The sequence below is a fragment of the Genypterus blacodes genome, unplaced genomic scaffold (genome assembly GCF_046128005.1).
Source record: "Genypterus blacodes isolate CSIRO-AG114 ecotype Tasmania unplaced genomic scaffold, CSIRO-AGI_Gbla_v1 ptg000029l_1, whole genome shotgun sequence".
Classification (NCBI taxonomy): Eukaryota; Metazoa; Chordata; class Actinopteri; order Ophidiiformes; family Ophidiidae; genus Genypterus; species Genypterus blacodes.
In genome coordinates, this window is record NW_027466842.1 from 654,013 (window position 1) to 672,089 (window position 18,077).

Below are 18,077 nucleotides of genomic sequence, written 5' to 3' on the forward strand. Positions count from 1 at the left end.
TTAAGAGTCTCATGCTTTACTGACTGAGCTAGCCAGGCTTGTGTTAACTCTATATTTCAAGATATTTTGAAGAGAAATGTATTGAAAATACATGACTAATGGATCAAACAAAGGTTGGGATTTGATTACATTAACTCACATTTGTGTCCTCAGACAGTTGGTTGCTCTCAGAAACTAGTCTATTCGGATTTGCCTTCCTTGGCATGAAATAACCTCATCGGGAGCAGTTAGGTTCAAATGATACTCAACAACAGGGTCTTGGAGGAGCCGAGCATCAGACCAGAACACCTTCTCTACCCATGCCTTTGTCTTTTTTGCGATGTTACCTTACTTTGTATCTCTGTCTCTGCAGCTTTTCTCCAAAAAAATCTCATGCTCTACCCACTGAGCTAGTCGGACTTGTGTTACAATTACACATTAAGATTTCTTGAGCAATATAGAATAATATAGAAACAGGGAATAGTTTTGTGTAATCATTTAAAGTCAAGGTCTGACTGTTGTTTTTGGCATTGCAAAGGGCTCTATTGTTTACTACTGCTAGAAATGCTGACGTGCCTGACTGACACCACAAACAAAGTGGGTTTCTACCTGAATACCTCACATTTGTGTCCTCAAATGGTTGGATGATCTCAGAAGCTACTTCTTAAAGCCCTGTTGCCCAACGTTTCAATATTTCCTTAGCAAATAAAAAGAAAAAAGATAAGTAGTTGATCCAACAACAATCTTGACTTGTAGTAGAATTGTAAAACAAACTCTTGATTTATTTTCTTAAACCCAAATTTTCTCAAAGAAAAAGCTTGAATGATGAAAATTCGGGTTTATTTCAAATATTAATTTTAACTAATAGAGTTAATAAGCTCTCAAATGATCCCACACGCTTACAGAGAATACCTGTAGAACTATGGTTACTACAACTGTAAGCCTTTAATATTGAAGAATATATGAAAAGAATGAAAGTAAATTGAAAATAAAAATTAGTCCAAGGATATAAGTGTCATAAAGGTAATATTAGTAATAATATATAATGTTTTAAGCTCTTTGTTTGTGCTGTCGTTGTGATTGTATAAAGCCAGATAGAGAAATGTCGTCGTTATCAGACGCGTCCTCCGATTGGCTGAGCGTGCGCCATGCGTGTTGTGGTAAACAAAATCCCGATTTGCGTGTACTTGCGTACAAGCGCTAATGGAGGACAGCGATGTACCCATAGAGGCTTCAGTTAGCAAGCAGTTTCATTCATCATTTCTCTGGCGCTGCTGTTTCAACTCGTTTCAAGACTTTTACGGCGCAGGGGACCGTTTCTGAATCAAACAGGAGGAGGAGGTTAGTAGTTTCATGTTGTATTTATTTCTTCATAACTCACGATGCTAGTCTGCTAAACTAGCTGGAACTGATTCCCAGCTTCGTAGCTAAAGTCGGTTTAAGAGTCGTGTCTATTTCCTGGAGAATGTATCGCCGACTTATTCAGTACTTCTTTTATATTAAACGGTTGATGTAATTCAACCATTGTAAGGGGAAAATATTTGTAGTTTCCACGCAATTTACCGAGGATGGTAAATTAGTTGTGTACAAGTTTCTTCTCAGCATACAAGTACGTATTACGAACGGCTGGATACGGACTAGCTTCGATGGATTCTGTAACGCAGGTGTAGCCGGTGTCTTCCACTGTTAATATAAGCTTATACTAATAGCAGGTGTCTCTGGTTAGTTGTGTTTTTTACCATTTGGAACAGTGTGTTTACTTAAAGTAGTAGAAATACCAACCGTGTGACAGTGATACACGGAGCTGAAAAGCCGTGGAAATGACCAATGCTAGAACGTTAGCTAATGCTATGCTAACTGTTTCTGTCAGTGCCCCCTCCTTTAGATAGCGTAACTTGAGCAGATTAGCAAAGTAGTACATTTACAAACGTAAGCGCTTTGAAGAGTTAAATAGAAGCGGGTTAGAACCGATCACAGAAGTCGACATGTTTTTAATCCCGAGTATCCGCGCTAATGTACCGGAGTATGATTAGCATTGTCCTCGGTACAGTTGATGAATACACACACCACCGTCTAAAGTTGTAGATTATGGGGTTGAAAATGAATGCCTCGCTCTCCTGGTTGTGGTGGATTTTACTTTCCCTTCCTTGTCGGGTTTGCTATTAATGTGTTACAACTATTTGTGAAATAATACGATAATTACTAAATGAGACAGGACTTCTAAATGAAGTACCACTATCCTCACACGGGGTGACGTCCTCTTCAGGTCAGTGTTGACACGATGCACACAACTTTAATTTGCGCTCTATTTGTACTCGATCTGGTTAAAAACAAACTGGCAACAAGGCAACTTCATACAATTTCTTACTCCTTTTCATTAATGCCTTCTGCTGAGTGGTGGTTACCCTCAACGCTAGGAAGGACACAGTTTCTCTTTTTCCCAGTTGGGTAAACAAACCTCATTAAGACCTGATTCATTCATTTGTTATCTCTGTGTCTGGCTAAGTTTCTCCTCCCATGGTCCTGTCTCATCCTGCATCTGCCTTAACACACTGTCTGAAACCATACCTGCACTTTTTGCTGTTGTTGCAACTTTCAATCACAAGTCACAAAAGACCTTCCACAACCCACACACTGATTTAATCTGTGTAAGTGACCTAATCCCTGATCAGACACAATCAAGGGTCTGGTCACTTACACAGAGTAAATGTGTTGCTGATGGGTTTTGGTCTGAGAAAGCACATGTTGTGATCATGGTTTTAAGTAATATGAGATGTTTATATATGTCTTTTGTTCCCTCCCGAAACACCACCAACAGCTTTGAAAGAATCTAGTTTTGCTACTGACTGCCGGCCAAAAAAAGAGCATGCCCCGTTCTGGGTGATTGATGGGATAATGTTAACTGCTCATTTTCCATTTCATTTATAATCTACAGGGTTCACCGTTGTGCTTTGAGATGGCGTCAGAATTGGGCTCCCAGAATGCTGGGACCAAGCGGATCATGACTTTTTACCCCACTGTGGAGGAATTCAAAAATTTCAGCCGCTATATGGCGTACATAGAGTCCCAGGGGGCCCACAAAGCAGGTCTTGCAAAAGTGAGTATCAATGCAACACACAACTTTAGACCATATTTACTTACAGTATGAAATGTTTTCCTCAGTTATGTTGGCCAGACAAACTTATCTTACTTTACTTTATATTTCCTCCTCCCAAGATTGTCCCACCAAAGGAATGGAAGCCCAGATCTTCCTATGACGACATAGATGACTTGGTGATACCTGCACCCATTCAGCAAGTGGTGACAGGCCAGTCGGGCCTTTTCACACAATATAACATCCAGAAGAAGTCCATGACTGTCAGGGAGTTCCGCAAGATCGCCAACAGTGACAAGTGAGAAATGATAAAAGAGTCATTTAAAGCTTTTTATCGTCCTGTGTTTCAATTCAATGTTTTTTTAAAAGTTAATTGTGTTTTATATCAGTGCTGATTAACCGTTGTTATCGCTGTTCATAGGTTCTGCAGCCCTCACTATGGTGACTTTGAGGAGCTTGAGAGGAAGTACTGGAAGAATGTGACATTTAATCCTCCCATATATGGAGCAGATGTCAATGGATCTCTATATGACCCAGTAAGTTAACATATTCTTCTGATAATTGCACATTGTGGCTTGACTGTGCATTGAGCAGTGTTGGTGATCTTGTATAATTTACTACACTCCTGCAGGAAGTGAAAGAGTGGAATATTTGTCACCTGGACACCATTTTGGATACAGTGGAACATGAGAGTGGCATCACCATTGAGGGTGTGAATACGCCCTACTTGTACTTCGGCATGTGGAAGACAACATTTGCATGGCACACTGAGGACATGGATCTCTACAGCATCAACTACTTGCACTTTGGAGAGCCCAAATCATGGTAATGACTGAAACTACTTGTTTGCGATCAGATAACAGAACGTTCGGTCGCTCCAAGTAACTTGCGTAATTAGCACAATAGTAGATTCTTTAGTTCAGAGGCGAGTTTCTGCCCTGCTTGAACGAAGTTGATTGCTCAAAGGCAGCTATCTGCAGTTACATGCTCTATCACATGAGGATTGCTCCCATTTACATATGTAAGGATCGTTTCACACAACAATGAAACTGCTGGAAAAAAAGCAGGGCCCCCCAATCATTGCAATGGGTCTTGTGTCCTGGCACAGAGGGAGGTCTAGACACATCCTGTGATGTGGGTAGATACTACTGCCTCTGTAATAAACTTTATTGTCCCGTACAAAGTGACCTTATCGAGGTATAAATCATCACTGTTTAACGCCCTGTATTTAATACTTCTTTAAAGTGGACTTGATCTTGCCATTGATCTTTTCAAGAAGGCTGTAGCAACATTCTTACAGTAGCATGGATGCTGATATGTGTTTCCTTTGTTGTATCAGTGTCCATGTGCAGCATCACAAATAAATCTATGTTACTTGTTGCTTGTACTGGATCCCAACAGAATATTAAAAGTAATTAAATGCACGTAAAGCATGTGATGGCTAGATATGTAGGCTACAAAATTTGTTGAATGTGAATTGTAAGGTTCATTTTAATGTCTGCAGGTATGTTGTTCCTCCAGAGCATGGGAAAAGACTGGAACGCCTCGCTCAGGGTAGGACACTATTGAATTTTTTATGTGCAGACATCCAGGCTTCTGACACTTGATGATTATCTACAATAATCCATTATTGTTTCCTTTCGCTTCTAGGATTTTTTCCTGGTAGTGCCCAAAACTGTGAGGCCTTTTTGAGGCACAAGATGACTCTCATTTCTCCCTCCATACTGAAGAAATATGGCATTCCATTTGACAAGGTATGGCTTAAGCTCTTTTGTCATGTGACCTCAAATTACTTCCCATGGTTTCTTCACAGCCTAGACAAAGGGAACCTATCATTTGCACACAATAATTCCTTTATGAACATTTTCTAAGATTACTCAGGAGGCGGGTGAGTTCATGGTGACTTTCCCATACGCCTATCATGCCGGTTTCAACCACGGATTCAACTGTGCCGAGTCCACCAACTTTGCAACAGAGCGATGGATCGAGTACGGCAAGCAAGCAGTTTTGGTAAATACTTACTTTTGCTCTGGGACTGATATTGCCTGAAACGTTAAAGCATTTATCAACTGAATAATGTTTGTCTGTGCCTTTCTTTCCTTTAGTGCTCATGCCGCAAAGACATGGTTAAGATTTCCATGGATGTATTTGTGAAGAAATTTCAGCCAGATCGCTATGAACAGTGGCTGATAGGACGAGACACGATATCCATTGATCACTCACAGCCCACCCCCGAGGCCAAGGAGTTCCTGGGGGCTTCCTGTAACAGCACAAGGGGCAGTAGCTGTACCTCTACAGAGAGCTGTGGCGACGATGCAGAACACAAGAGGTACTGCAATTTGGGTCATCAATCCCTAAATAGAATAGAACTATTTCTTCAAAAATTGAAAGGAAATAGTGTTGTTTATCATAATTTCTATTTACATACACCCGTCCCTTACTTCCTCTAACTGTTCATGCAAACCTTCAGCCCAACACAGAGAATAGAAACCAAGAGACACAGGGTGTGTCTGGAGGTGCCCAAAGAAGTTGTTCCCAAGGATGAGGAAACAGAAGCGGAGCATTATGGGAAGCGTCCCAGACTAAGCCTGATCCCTCCACGCACTCTGCCACAAGACTGCAAGAGAAATAAAGGTATCATATTCTTACCTTTTACTTGTGTGCAGAAAATAATGTTCCTGTTTTATTCAACTCAAAAAACCTCTGATCTCATTTACAGGGCCACCAAAGTTGGTTGTCACACCAACCAAGCTCACTTTGATGGATCCGTTTCATAGGTGCTTGACCCAAGGAAACAGTGACATAGGTCGCGCTCCTCATTATACCAAGACACGTGCTCCTGCAATCTCCTCTCAGGCCCAGCCCAGAAATGGCCATGTGTCAGCAACAGTGGATCCAGCGTGGGCCCAGCCTACCCGCAAAATGGGGGTAGCCAGCCTGCTCTTCCATAAGACTCTGGGTCCAAAGGATGCTCTTCAAGTACACAGCTACACGCTAGAAAAGCAACAGCAGCCTCACACACAGCTTCTGGTGCATAGCTATGCCAGAGAGCATCAACCCCGTCATCTCCTGCACAAAGCATGCACACCGTCACATACACAGATGAAGCCCTCATCTCAGGAACCGTGCGTCGAAAGAACAGAGCCAGTACAGAAGATCATTCTTACCAAAGTGGAACAGAGCGAGCCCAAAGCACTCAGTCCAGCAAAGAATCAACAAGAGGAAACCAAGCCCAAACCCCTGACACTGGTTGTGGCTCCTCAATCTGAAAAGGATAACCCTAAAGTTATACATGTCAGCAAGCCTGCATCTTTACAGACACAGACACAGTCCACAGAGTTGGAGGAGGCCCCCAAGAACAACAAGCAAAAGGTCAGTGTGTTTTCATTCTGGTTTAGATCTGCCTATGTCTAGGTCTCTGTTTTCAACATTGCTATGACATTCCTCAGAAGAATCTCAATGTAATCATAGCATTCTGTGGCCATTGAATGAGACCGGCATGATTGAACAGTGGTTATAACCTGAGCTGCATGCATTGTTTTCTCTTTTCAAATGAACACAAGTAACTCAAACAATCCACGTAGAGTTTCCTTGCATGGTGGTGTCATTCTCATTCCTTCAATCTCTGCACCATTACTGGTCTCTGCTAATAACACAATTCTAGCTTAGCTCTGGTAATGGCATCACACACTTTATCAATATAGTTCCTCAATCTGTCAGGATTCCATTGTTAATCATGTTATTCAATTTCACAGAGTAACCATTCCCCCATTGTGGAAAGTGGCATTACCGTCCTGCAAGACACCTCTCCTGTCAAGAACACTGTGCACGTGGAGATGAAACTGATAAGTCATCAAGTAAGTAGATTCTAACTCTGCCCACGTTGTAAGTAGATAATTGATGTCCTTGAACCTTGGAGGCAATTCTTAGAGGAAATGCATGAGTACTAGTGCAGAGCTCCTAGCAGGCGTCAAAGGCAAATTGAGGGGGGGGGGCTTCATGGCAGCTGGTGTTCATCGGTGCAGATTCAGTGTGTTTCCTGTTGCAGTTTCCTTTATCAATACTGTCATTCTCCAGCAGGTGTCAGAAGAGCAGTCGTACTGTAAGTCAGTGGTGAAGAAGCAGCAGCAGCAGCAGCAACAAGCAGAGCTCTGTCAGCTGCCACGCCATCACCCTCTCGTCAGGGAGTTTGACAGTGAGGATGGTAAGTTCTAGTAGTAGTAATACAGTTATTCTAACACTTATAGCTGTTTACCAGTTACCAAACAGGTTAATGACAGCTCTTGACTGTCAGGTGACTCTTTCTCTTATCTTCACACCCCATCCATCTAAATCGTAATGCTTCCAATGCCCCCCTACCTCACACACCGCTGCTCTCTATCATATTTGCAGATGTGTATGTGGATACGGAGTTGGATCAAGAGGAGAAAGAGGAGTGGGCCAAGCCTTTAACTCAGCTGTGGCAGTGTCGGCCATATGATCCCCAAGCAGAAAGGGAGTACAACAGAAGAATGGGACAAGAGCCCCCATACTGCTGCATCTGCCTGCTCTTTCACACTTACCATCAGGTAGAGACCAGCAGGGATGCTTCAGATTATACAGTTAGTTACAGGTATTTATGTTGGTGAATTGCCTTATCTCTGTACTTTTCTTTCATTTCAGTCGGATTCTGGTAGCGGCAGTTCCAGCGTGACATTGCTAAACCGTCCAGGAGGCAGCCAGTGGTCCAAGCCGCTCATCCCCGAAATGTGTTTTAACACCAACAACAACAAGTCCAATGAGAGTGAGGAGGGACAGCTTTCTAACCCAAATGTAGCAGAGGATGGAACCAGCCGCCTGGTCAGCTGCACTCAGTGCTGTGTCCGTGTACACACCAGTAAGTCCTTCTTGTTTAAATGGTTCAATGGTTTTTTTAATGCATTTCTTTTCACCTTAATGTGGTTGTAACATTTTCCCAAACGGTGTACTTGGGTTGCTCTGTAGTATGCAATCCAGACGGAGAGAGGACATTGCTTATATCCAAGCTGTGAAATATATCCTGTGTGATTTTTGTAGAATTGAATGTGTGTGTGTTCTTTCCTGTTCTTGCTCAGGTTGCTATGGGGTGTCAGTGGATGAAGCAGAGTTTGATGACTGGCTGTGTGCCCGCTGTGAGGCAGACGCCACCACTCAGGTTAGTTGACCAGACAGACCCGGTCCTTGATTCAAAGCAGTCTGGATCTACATAGACTTGAAACAACAAACCTAAACAGAAAAGGGGAATACAGCTATTGACACAAATATAAGAACACTCAACAGGAAACTCGGCGTAAAAGGACAAACCAAGCACAACATTTCAGTTTGGCTGAAAGTGATAATCTTTCAGTTCAGTGAGTTCAGCTTAGGTCCCCAAGGCAAAACCAATAAACGGACGATTCGTTTCAGTTTTTTCAAACACCCACTTCAAATTAGGAATCATATGCTCAACTAAAAATACACTCCACGACATGACAACAAAGCACAACAATTCATTATGAGGGTATTAGAATATTTACTCCTTGACTCTTTAAAGTTGAATTTAAGAAAATGATTAGTACTTCCAATAAACAATCTTCTCAACAACCTTGGGGTCAAGATACTGCCATTGAACTATCTTGACCTCAGACTGCTCCAGAATGGAATGTCTTTTTCAGGATTGCATTACTTGGCAGTCACAAGATAAAATCCCTGCTGTGTGTGCTGTTTAATCACAAAAACGTTTGACCACCAGGGGGCACTGCTGCTCTAAATTAACACGCATCAATGATCTCAGGATTTGTTATTCTTTGTGTATGAGCTTGTTTACTCTTTAAGTCTCTTCTCTGGTTTTGTTGAAACCATTGTAATGGTTTATTAGGAAATCTTCTTTTCCCATTTTGTCAAAGGGGTTATACAACTAGTTTAACTGACATTAGTTTGGGAGCATGTTTAGTACAATATTACTCCAGCAGAGTTCACCATATCTAGATCTTTGAGGGATCATTTTGTTCATCTCCGACTCATTTGGCACTGAAACTCTTCAGTCTCACAATAGCTCATATGAAAATTGCAATCTTTTTTTATTACACCTTACAGCACAGTAATCCATTTTTAAACCACACAGAGGCATTTAATATCTCCTGAGTATGTGATGATGCACCACACAGGCTAAGAACTGGATTTTAATTCATAACCCAACAGCAGTGTTATTTAGCCTATATTCTGCTTACATCAAAATGACAAAAGCCAAAATAGTTTAAATGAAATTGTTTGAAAGGCTCTGGATGTTTATATAATGTTTTATATATTATGCACAAAGACAGGAGAAGTGTTTGTGTGTTGGAATGTTTGAATAGATTTGGATAAGCTCTCCCCGCTGATTCCGACAGTGTGAAATGAACGTTACACAAATAAGACATTTTGAATGTAGTGTGGTAAATTTAAAGATAAGTCAAATTAGATGATTGCAAGCTTTATCTTAAACACTCCATAGACTGTCCTAACTGATCGGTAACATGATTCAGCTTCATAAGCACCTTTAAGGTTCCTCGGATTCCACCTCACACAAAACACATAGAGCACTCTGTTTCGTTCAGTTTGTTTCAGAATGAGTGGATAATATGAAGCATATTAAAATGAAATGATTGTGTTTCCTCTCACAGGACTGCTGTCTGTGTTCCCTAAGAGGCGGCGCTCTGCAGAAAGCCAACAATGACAAGTAGGTGCTGCCAGCAGACATTAGAAAATCTTTAAAGACCAACCATGTGCTCCATTTAGTGTAAAGACATTTTATCTGCCTGTTCCATATGGCTATCTCTGCTTCTAATCCATCTAGTGAGAACACCCGTTGACGTACATGTACTGTCTAAATGCAGTCACACACAAGCATACACACGCTGTCTAAACGTCTGTCTAAATGACAGGAACTTCCTCCAGACAGAAGCAACTTCATTTGTTTGTAATGTCCTGTTATAATGGTGCAGCTGGTGCCACCTAATATAGTTACATTATAATGACCTGATGTAAGAGTACTTGACTGTAGCCTCACATCTGTCAAAGTCATCTGTAGTAGAGCGTTGTTACTCATTCATCTATCTTGACAATAGTGATTGTTGAGTCTAATAATTCCTTAATCGTTTGAAGAACATTCAGCATTTCTTGTGTCATGTCATTACTATTTCTGTTCTGTCACTTCCTTTGGCACAATGACTGACAGGATAAGAGACTTCCGACAGTTTCTTATCAAACTACTGATGAAGATATAGATTTTAATTGTGCAGAAACATTGAGTTGGGCTAATGTTTAAGTGCTGGGTATAACATTTCCTGTCGTAATCTGATATTTGTAAGGAGCTTTTGTGTAGCTTCAAAAAAAACATCGACTTCCTGTTTTGGCATTAGTAGAAACTTTGTTCCCTGGACGTTGGACTGTTTGCACTACAGCTCTTCCTTTTCTCTCTCTTTCCAATAGGTGGGTCCATGTGCTGTGTGCCATCACTGTGCTAGAGGCTCGCTTTGTCAACATCACCGTGCGCAGCCCCATCGACCTCTCTGCAATCCCACTGCCCCGGTTCAGACTGGTAAGAGTTTAGATTATGGCACCTGTTGGAAATTCTTAGATATGAACCAGTGAGGTGACGTGGAGAATCTAGCATCAACATTTGACTTCACCTTGGTATAAATATTTGATGCTTATAAGTGCTGCCGTGCTCCATTCTGATTGGACTGACTATTTTTGGTGTGTACAGCTCCTTCCATTCTTGAACAGTATAGTTTGTGGGCTCACACTGACACGTCACCACAATGAAACTGGCACCTGTCGGCACGCTGTCTGAACCACATTCTCAGTTTCCATACTTCTCCCGCTTTGTTTCTCAGGGAGATATTTTGAGTATAAACTACTTTGCCTTTCCTGCTCAATAAAGAACTATGAAGAAAAACAGAATCATTTATTATGGAGGAAACGCATGTTGATGGATGTCCAGAACAATAGTTGGCCCTGTCTCTATTGTTATAACTCTCCAGCTCAATAAAGTGCTTCTCAATGGTTCAGGGCTATAACAAGGTCTAGCGGTGTTAAAATGATCCAAAGGAAGTTGTGCAATATCCTCGACAACAACATTTACTCTTTTGTCACTTGGTTTGTCTTTGTTCTTAAACGTAATAATTTAACTCAAACACTTAACTTCTCCAAATGTCCCCCTCCACCCCCCACTCCCACCTTCCTTGTAGAAATGCTTTTACTGCAGGAAACGGATGAAGCAGGAAGTGACCGGCTGCTGTGTCCAGTGCTCCCACGGCCGCTGCTCCACCGCCTTTCATCCCACCTGCGCTCAGGCGGCCGGCATCCTCATGCACCCGGACGACTGGCCCTTCATAGTCTTCATCACCTGCCACAGACACAGAGCGCCCGTCATGCCTGAGGTACCGCCGTTGCTTCTCACTTGAACCAATCCACGTTGGCCACAGTGGAATCTTCAGTATACATCATGTCCAGACTGTTGTATTAAATGGCAGTCAAGTCATTAGATACACATTTTCATTCCAGCTCACTTGCTGCTCGTTGCTCAGATATGATTTAGTCAAAAGGGGCACTGCTCTGTGAACCGCGCAAGAAGTGCGGCTGTTTCTCATTTGAATATATAATAAGAAATAAAAGGAAGTACTTAATCTTTTAGAAATAGTGCTGTGTGTGAGAAATGGATATAGATTTCCCTCCGGCCTGTTGTAATGAATGACCGGAATCAGGAAGTCTTGTGGTTTCTGCTGCATTGTGATGTCATAACCAGCAGGCCTAACCGAGCGCAGACATTCCAAACAGTACAAAGAGGGCCAGAGAGCTGAAGCTGTGTCATGAGTGACGCGCTGAACTGGGGCTGAGTCACCAGGCGAAAGCATTACTGTTTCAAGTGTGTCAAGCAATAGATAGTTTAAAAGACACCGTGTAGTAAGATTATCGGTGTATATAATCAATAAATAAATATACATTAAACGTAATATTAAATGCATTTTTCATAATTCATTAGATTAATATTTATCTTTTCTTCCTCTGTGTATATTAAAACGGTCTCCACAAAGATTCACTGGATGGATTCATGCGTCTATGAGCTGTGCAGGCGGCCTTTTAATGCCTGGAGACTTTCACAAATGGAGACTTTCCAAATAGCCATGGCTCTCTAGACTCTAGCTCCTAGCGTTGATGTTAGTCAGCCATGAAGCACTGGAACAGCTGCTTGAACGTTTCCCACAGGGACTTCTTTGGATGTTCATGTTGCCTTAATTTACAAAGAGAGAAAGAAGTTTGTTCCACTCAAAGGCGAAATTGATTTTGAAATGCAAATTCACTTTGTTTTGGGGGCTTTTGGTTATTTTTACCTTTAAGTCCTTAACTTACACAACAGATCATAATATCATTCTTATATACTTATATTCAGCTTATTTATCCCTTGAGGGGAATTATTTCAACAGCTCAGTGGACATAAACACAACATTGAAGACGTAATGGCAAACCATGAAACGAGTCAAATATATTATTTACTGCCTTCCTTGCAACTTCTGCTGCCACGACATAACAACGCACCCTTTAGGTGAACCTGTGACGGTTACAAGAGTGTGTAGGGAAATTAAGAGGCGCGGTGGCCTGTTGTGTACTGTGACCCTGAGAGCGGCGTTATCTCTCCAAGTACACGCCACTGACCAAATATTGTTTTAGTTAAACGGAAGCCTAATCTTTTTATGGACAAGTGAGTTTTATTACACTACAAACACTCTTATCCCTTTAGTAGCCATTACTGCGTTGTGATTGACTGCCGTGATGAGCCGCTAAGTGTGAAACAATTTCTGTATCCGCAGCGCAACAAGGCCTCCATGCGGGAGTTGGCGCTGGGCCAGAAAGTCATCTGTAAGCACAAGAACAGCCGCTACTATCACAGCGAGGTGACGGAGCTCACCACCGCCATCTTCTACGAGGTGGTGTTCGATGATGGATCCTACAGCGACAACCTCTTCCCCGAGGACATTCAGGTCGGTAGAATCGCTTCCCCATTACAGGAATTTGCTTTGTCGTCACGTGCCAACCTCGCTCATTTCCTCTTGTCTGTGTGTCTGTTTTTTCGCCGCAGAACCGGGACTGTGTCCGGCTCGGTCCGCCCCCCGAAGGGGAAGTGGTTCAGGTGCGCTGGACGGATGGGTTGATTTATGGGGCCAAGTTCATAACATCTCACTCCATCCCCATGTACCTGGTAATGTGGCCTATAAATCTCTCTTTCTTTTATCTGTTTTTTGTTACTATTTCCAGCACTGACATCCATTAGTGTTCACTCTCAGTTTGTTCAGAGCACTTCAGACCACATTAGGGTTGTGCTGCTCCACCGTTTTGAGTGCGCTATGCATTTTTTAACACTAGAAACACTGAGACGACATCATTAAAGATATATTGAATAACCAATTTTATACATTTGATCCTGATGTGCTTCTGTATGCTTGTTTCTTTTAATACTGTGTCTCTTATTGCTCTCAGTGGTGTGTCAAAGAGAAATGCACACACTTCGTTTGCTCATTGTGGATTTATTACCCAGTAAAATGATGGCATTATAAAGGCCAAGCGCTTTATTACAGCTGATGTGTAATAAAGAACGCAATTAAAACCAGTATGCATTGAGGGGAGTGTCCTGTGTTAAGAAGAGATTTATAGACTTTCACCCCACGATGCTGTACAGTAAAATAACTGCTGACTCTGCGTTTGAAGGTGGAGTTTGAGGACGGCTCGCAAATATCCGCCAAGAGAGACGACATCTACAGTCTGGACGAGGACCTGCCCAAAAGAGTCAAATCACGAATGGTACGTCCCTTGATTTGCTTTCTACCAAAAAAAGAAAAGAGAGAGAAGGAAACTGTAATGTTGAGGAAATGCTAAAGTGTTAAGTGTTAAGCACGTCATAGCAACAGTTTTTGTGTCGGTTGTCATGTACTGAGCCTGGAAGATCAGTAAGCACTCATTTTCTGTTCTCTATTTTGCCCCTCAGTCGGTGGCGTCGGACATGCGCTTCAAGCTCTTCTCACAGAGCGACGTCAAACAGAATTCCAAAAGGCAACGGGTCATCAACTCTCGCTACAGAGAGGATTACATCGAGCCCGTCATTTACAGAGCCATCATGGAGTAATGTCCACTTCCAATTCTTTCTTTCTCCTCTCCACCTCACCTGTTCCACTTCATGGACTCGCCACACATTCAGCTCCCGGTCAGGGTTCTCTGGGAACGTCCACCCCCTCCCCTTCCACCTCTTCTTCCACGGCCCCGACAGGCTTCATATTTATAAACTACGGCTGGGACTTAAAGTGATTTTTTTTTGTATGTGTGCATTGAATAATCCCCTTTCCCATCATGTTCTGAAAAGTGTTTCCTCCGTCTCTCCTCTCCCTCGAGAAGAAGCCATCAATTCATTTTCAAATGTGGAAAAGGTTAGACCATCCAACTGAGACATTTGTTGTTGTTTTGTACCGATTCATTGAAAGTATACTGAGCATATGCAGCTTTACATACATAGGACACTATGATTACGTTTTTCATTTTGTTCCATAATACCGACTTTTACGTCATACATCATTTATACACTGCAAGTAAGAGTGTTGTGCTATCCCGGGATTGTCTAAAGATGCTTTAAAAAGGACCTTTAAGTTCTCCAGTGCGAAGTCCGTTCGCTTGGTTCCGGTGCAGCCAATCAGAAGTTGACTATTGACGATAATGAGATGCGTCAATGATATAACTATCTAACTGCTCCGTTATAATGCATAGGATGTGTTCCTAAACAGATCTTTTCTTGACTTGACTTACTTCTCAGTCCGTACGTAGCATACAGTGGTTTATATGCATTAGTTTACCAAAACAAAGATGGCGTGCATCTACTGTGAGGATCGAACATCAGCTAGGCTAGCTTTAGAGGCCCAAGCCTTATTTCTATGGGACGTGCTTGCTCTATTTTTGTTCTGAATGAATAAAATAATGATAAGGTTTATGATGAGTATTGTTATTGTCACGCATTATTTATGTCTGTTGTGTTAAGGTAGAGAACAAAAAACCTATTTTGTCATTGATTTGCTGTGCTTTAGAAAACCCCAGATCTATTTATATTTATTATGTTGATAGGTTATCAGACATCCTGTTGATATGCTCAGATCAATGTGTCTTTGAGTGTCAGTCATGAAGGAAAAGGACCGCAGGGCTTCGACTGAGTAAACAATGCTTTTGTACATGAACATTTTGTTATGCCCTGAAAAATATCCGAGGCTAATCTACCAAAATGGTGGCGATTGCAAAACAGCTCACCTACAGTTGGTCTATATCACATGTATACCTGGTTTTAAAGTGGCATTTGGTGAGAGAACAAAAATCATAAGCTGGTATCTCAGGAGGTCGTTTAAGCTGTCATGGCGACTGCTCTGTTTGGGCCCGTACTTCAGGCAGCGTTGAATCTGTACACTCTTTGTAAACATCAACAGTTTGAGTAAAGTTTGAAGTAAAAAAAAAAGAAGTGTGTATAGTTTACTTGTTTCCCTCCTGAATCTTTATATGACTGATTATCGGTTGGAATTCCATCAGAATCTTCTCAGCTTTACAGCGCCGCCGTCTCTGTCCTCCACATGTTTTTCCTCTCGGTGGTGTTCAGCTGCTAGTGTTGGATGTTGGATCTCTGCTCTTCCTCAGCCTTGTGAGTGTGCCAGGACATCGTGGGTCTTCTGAGGTGAGCGGAGCACCATTGGACTTCAATGGTTTTTGGCTCATGTCATTGCATTCTTGTCAACAGTCCAGAGTGTGTTTTTAATACAGGTCAGAAAGAAGGTAATAGAAATGTCATGTTTACGTATCGAGTTTGGTAGCCTGAAGAATGGAACGTGATGGATCCACAGAACTACTATTCAACTTTCATCTTAAGTTGGATATTTATGTGTTCACTTGTTTCAAAGTGTTTCCTGAATTATAGGTTTCTTCTCATGGAGTGTTATGCTGTAGTTACTTCCAGGTGCCAGGAGATAAACAGTACATGCGGGGTTTTGTAAGGAGAAAAATAATAATAAGAAACTGTTATTGTAGCATAACACAGTTCTTTGAGGGAGAAGAAGATATTTTCAGCTTGCCTAGCTGGATGTTGTCAAGTGTGACATCTCTGTTCTGGAAAAACCAAGAAACCATCTTGACTTAATGCCAGATGAATGTTCAACCAAACCCCTTCCAGGCATGCAGCAGCTCTTCATTTCTCAACACTTGAAGTGCATAAAAGAAGTGGAACTTGAATAACTACGAAATGGCAGAACCACCGATTTGTCTTTTTGCTGAATTTTTTAATTGAGTAAGCATACGACATGACAATAAGCATGTGGTTATGAAACATTTTGTAGATGGTTAGGAAAAAACATAGTGTCACCCAACCATTGTGAGACAGGGAGCGGGGCAGATCTCCACTGCTAGAGTAGACAACATCTGGTAATGGCAGCAACCATACGGAACCTAGCACTGTTATCAACACTACTGAACCCCACTGATTTGTTGGCAGTAAGTGAGGGGGTTGCTTTTGTTTGTTTAAAGTTGTGCTTGCTGCAAACCACAGAAATTATGCTAAAGACATGATGCTAATACACTTAAGACCTTTAAGAGTAAATGGGGCCAATTCAGAGAAAGAAACTGTTTGTTTCCTATTCCTCTCTAGTGTAGAGAGCTCAGCAGGTTTTGCATGTGTGAAAAGTGCTCATTTCCTGCCACAGCTGCTGTGCCAGCCGGGTTTGAGCGTCAGTTTTCACATTTACAAGTGTTTTCATCTTCAGGCTGAGAGAATAGAAATGCCACTCAATGCCCGGTTTTACATCCTTTTGACCTCAGACTCAAAATTCCCTTTTGAAAGTCGAGTGTGTATTTACTACGAAGAGGGATGTGGTCAACCTATCGTGGTCTGGTAGTGAGAGATCAGTCATCATGGTGCCATCTTGACTCCCCTCTCAGTCTCTTTTCCTTGTAATCTCTTCTGATTTGAAAGCCACCGTGATGCCACACAGCTGTTATTCCCCCTCCTTTGGTCTCAGTACATTATGCTGGTTTCTTGTCATCGTAATCTCTGTCTTGGTTTTGAAACCACGTCACAATTGATGATCTGAATCTCTGAAGTCTGCCCCTCTCCTTGCTGGTTTGTGTGACATTTCTAACTCACTGACTTTTCCCACATGTGGTTTCTGTCCTCACACTTTCTGAGAAGCTCAAATCAGTTCTCACAGTAGTGCCCAAAAAAAAAAAATCCTTCAATTGACTAATGACAACTGAGAGAAACAGTTTTAAAGTCAATATGATCGGAAATAACACTAATAGTAATTGAATATCGTGTATATTTCAATGATTATATAGTATTGCACAATTACTCCAAATAAAAGCAAATTTGACATAAACACACTAGATTACTAGAAGACATTAGGGTTAAACATAGCATAAAAAAGGTGTTAACTTAAAACAGGTTATTTCACAGAAATATACACAATATTATCAAAGGTAACACACACACACACACACACACACACACACACACACACACACACACACACACACACACACACACTCTCTCTCCTTTCGGCGGCTCCTCTTGATCATGGAATGGAAGGAAGCCGAATGGAGGGCAGATGAGGCCAACATACGTCTGCTGGGCTCTGTGCCTCAGCCCTCTTCTTCGTCCTCCTCATCCACGTCCACCGGGATCAAATCAACATCTGCTGACAGATTGGTCAGGTCAGGCACACTTTGTTTACCGTCCTCCTGTTCCTGTGCCAGCTGGGAAGAAATCGATGGTGGATTTTGCCCCCCAAGATAAGAGCTGCTTCTGTTTTGCATTAAATTCAAACCAGATAAATGTTTTTTTTAAATGGCTGGACATGGCACAGATATTTCAAATATTCCATATGTGATAGGAAATAATCTCCCGGATCTTTTTTTGTTATTTGCTTCACCTGAGGAAATCCATATTTTTACAAAC

At 41.8% G+C, this 18,077-nt stretch overlaps 1 protein-coding gene across 2 annotated transcripts; it reads left to right on the forward strand.

Annotated features, from left to right (window-relative positions):
• The first annotated feature begins 1,165 nt into the window (after window positions 1-1,165).
• Window positions 1,166-15,083, forward strand: LOC142994053 (lysine-specific demethylase 4A-like). Of its 2 annotated transcripts, none has more exons than XM_076144718.1 (23): window positions 1,166-1,320; window positions 2,915-3,076; window positions 3,196-3,371; window positions 3,495-3,609; window positions 3,705-3,898; window positions 4,578-4,627; window positions 4,724-4,827; window positions 4,946-5,083; window positions 5,179-5,402; window positions 5,544-5,707; window positions 5,793-6,445; window positions 6,829-6,930; window positions 7,151-7,277; window positions 7,466-7,641; window positions 7,736-7,949; window positions 8,167-8,246; window positions 9,733-9,788; window positions 10,541-10,649; window positions 11,302-11,493; window positions 12,922-13,092; window positions 13,191-13,310; window positions 13,817-13,909; window positions 14,094-15,083. In XM_076144718.1, the coding sequence occupies exons 2-23, from the start codon at window positions 2,936-2,938 to the stop codon at window positions 14,229-14,231; spliced, it is 3,537 nt and encodes a 1,178-aa protein (XP_076000833.1). In that variant the 5' UTR covers window positions 1,166-1,320; window positions 2,915-2,935; the 3' UTR covers window positions 14,232-15,083. The 2 variants fall into 2 exon arrangements, with proteins under 2 accessions (XP_076000833.1, XP_076000834.1); XM_076144719.1 differs by having other exon boundaries at window positions 7,154-7,277.
• The last annotated feature ends 2,994 nt before the right edge of the window (window positions 15,084-18,077 follow it).

Coding starts and splice junctions, on each gene's coding strand:
- LOC142994053 (XM_076144718.1), top strand. CDS start 2,936: ATGGCGTCAGAATTGGGCTCCCAGAATGCTGGGACCAAGCGGATCATG. Junction 7,642..7,735: donor TCTTTCACACTTACCATCAG/GTAGAGACCAGC, acceptor CTTTCATTTCAG/TCGGATTCTGGTAGCGGCAG. Junction 10,650..11,301: donor CACTGCCCCGGTTCAGACTG/GTAAGAGTTTAG, acceptor CCTTCCTTGTAG/AAATGCTTTTACTGCAGGAA.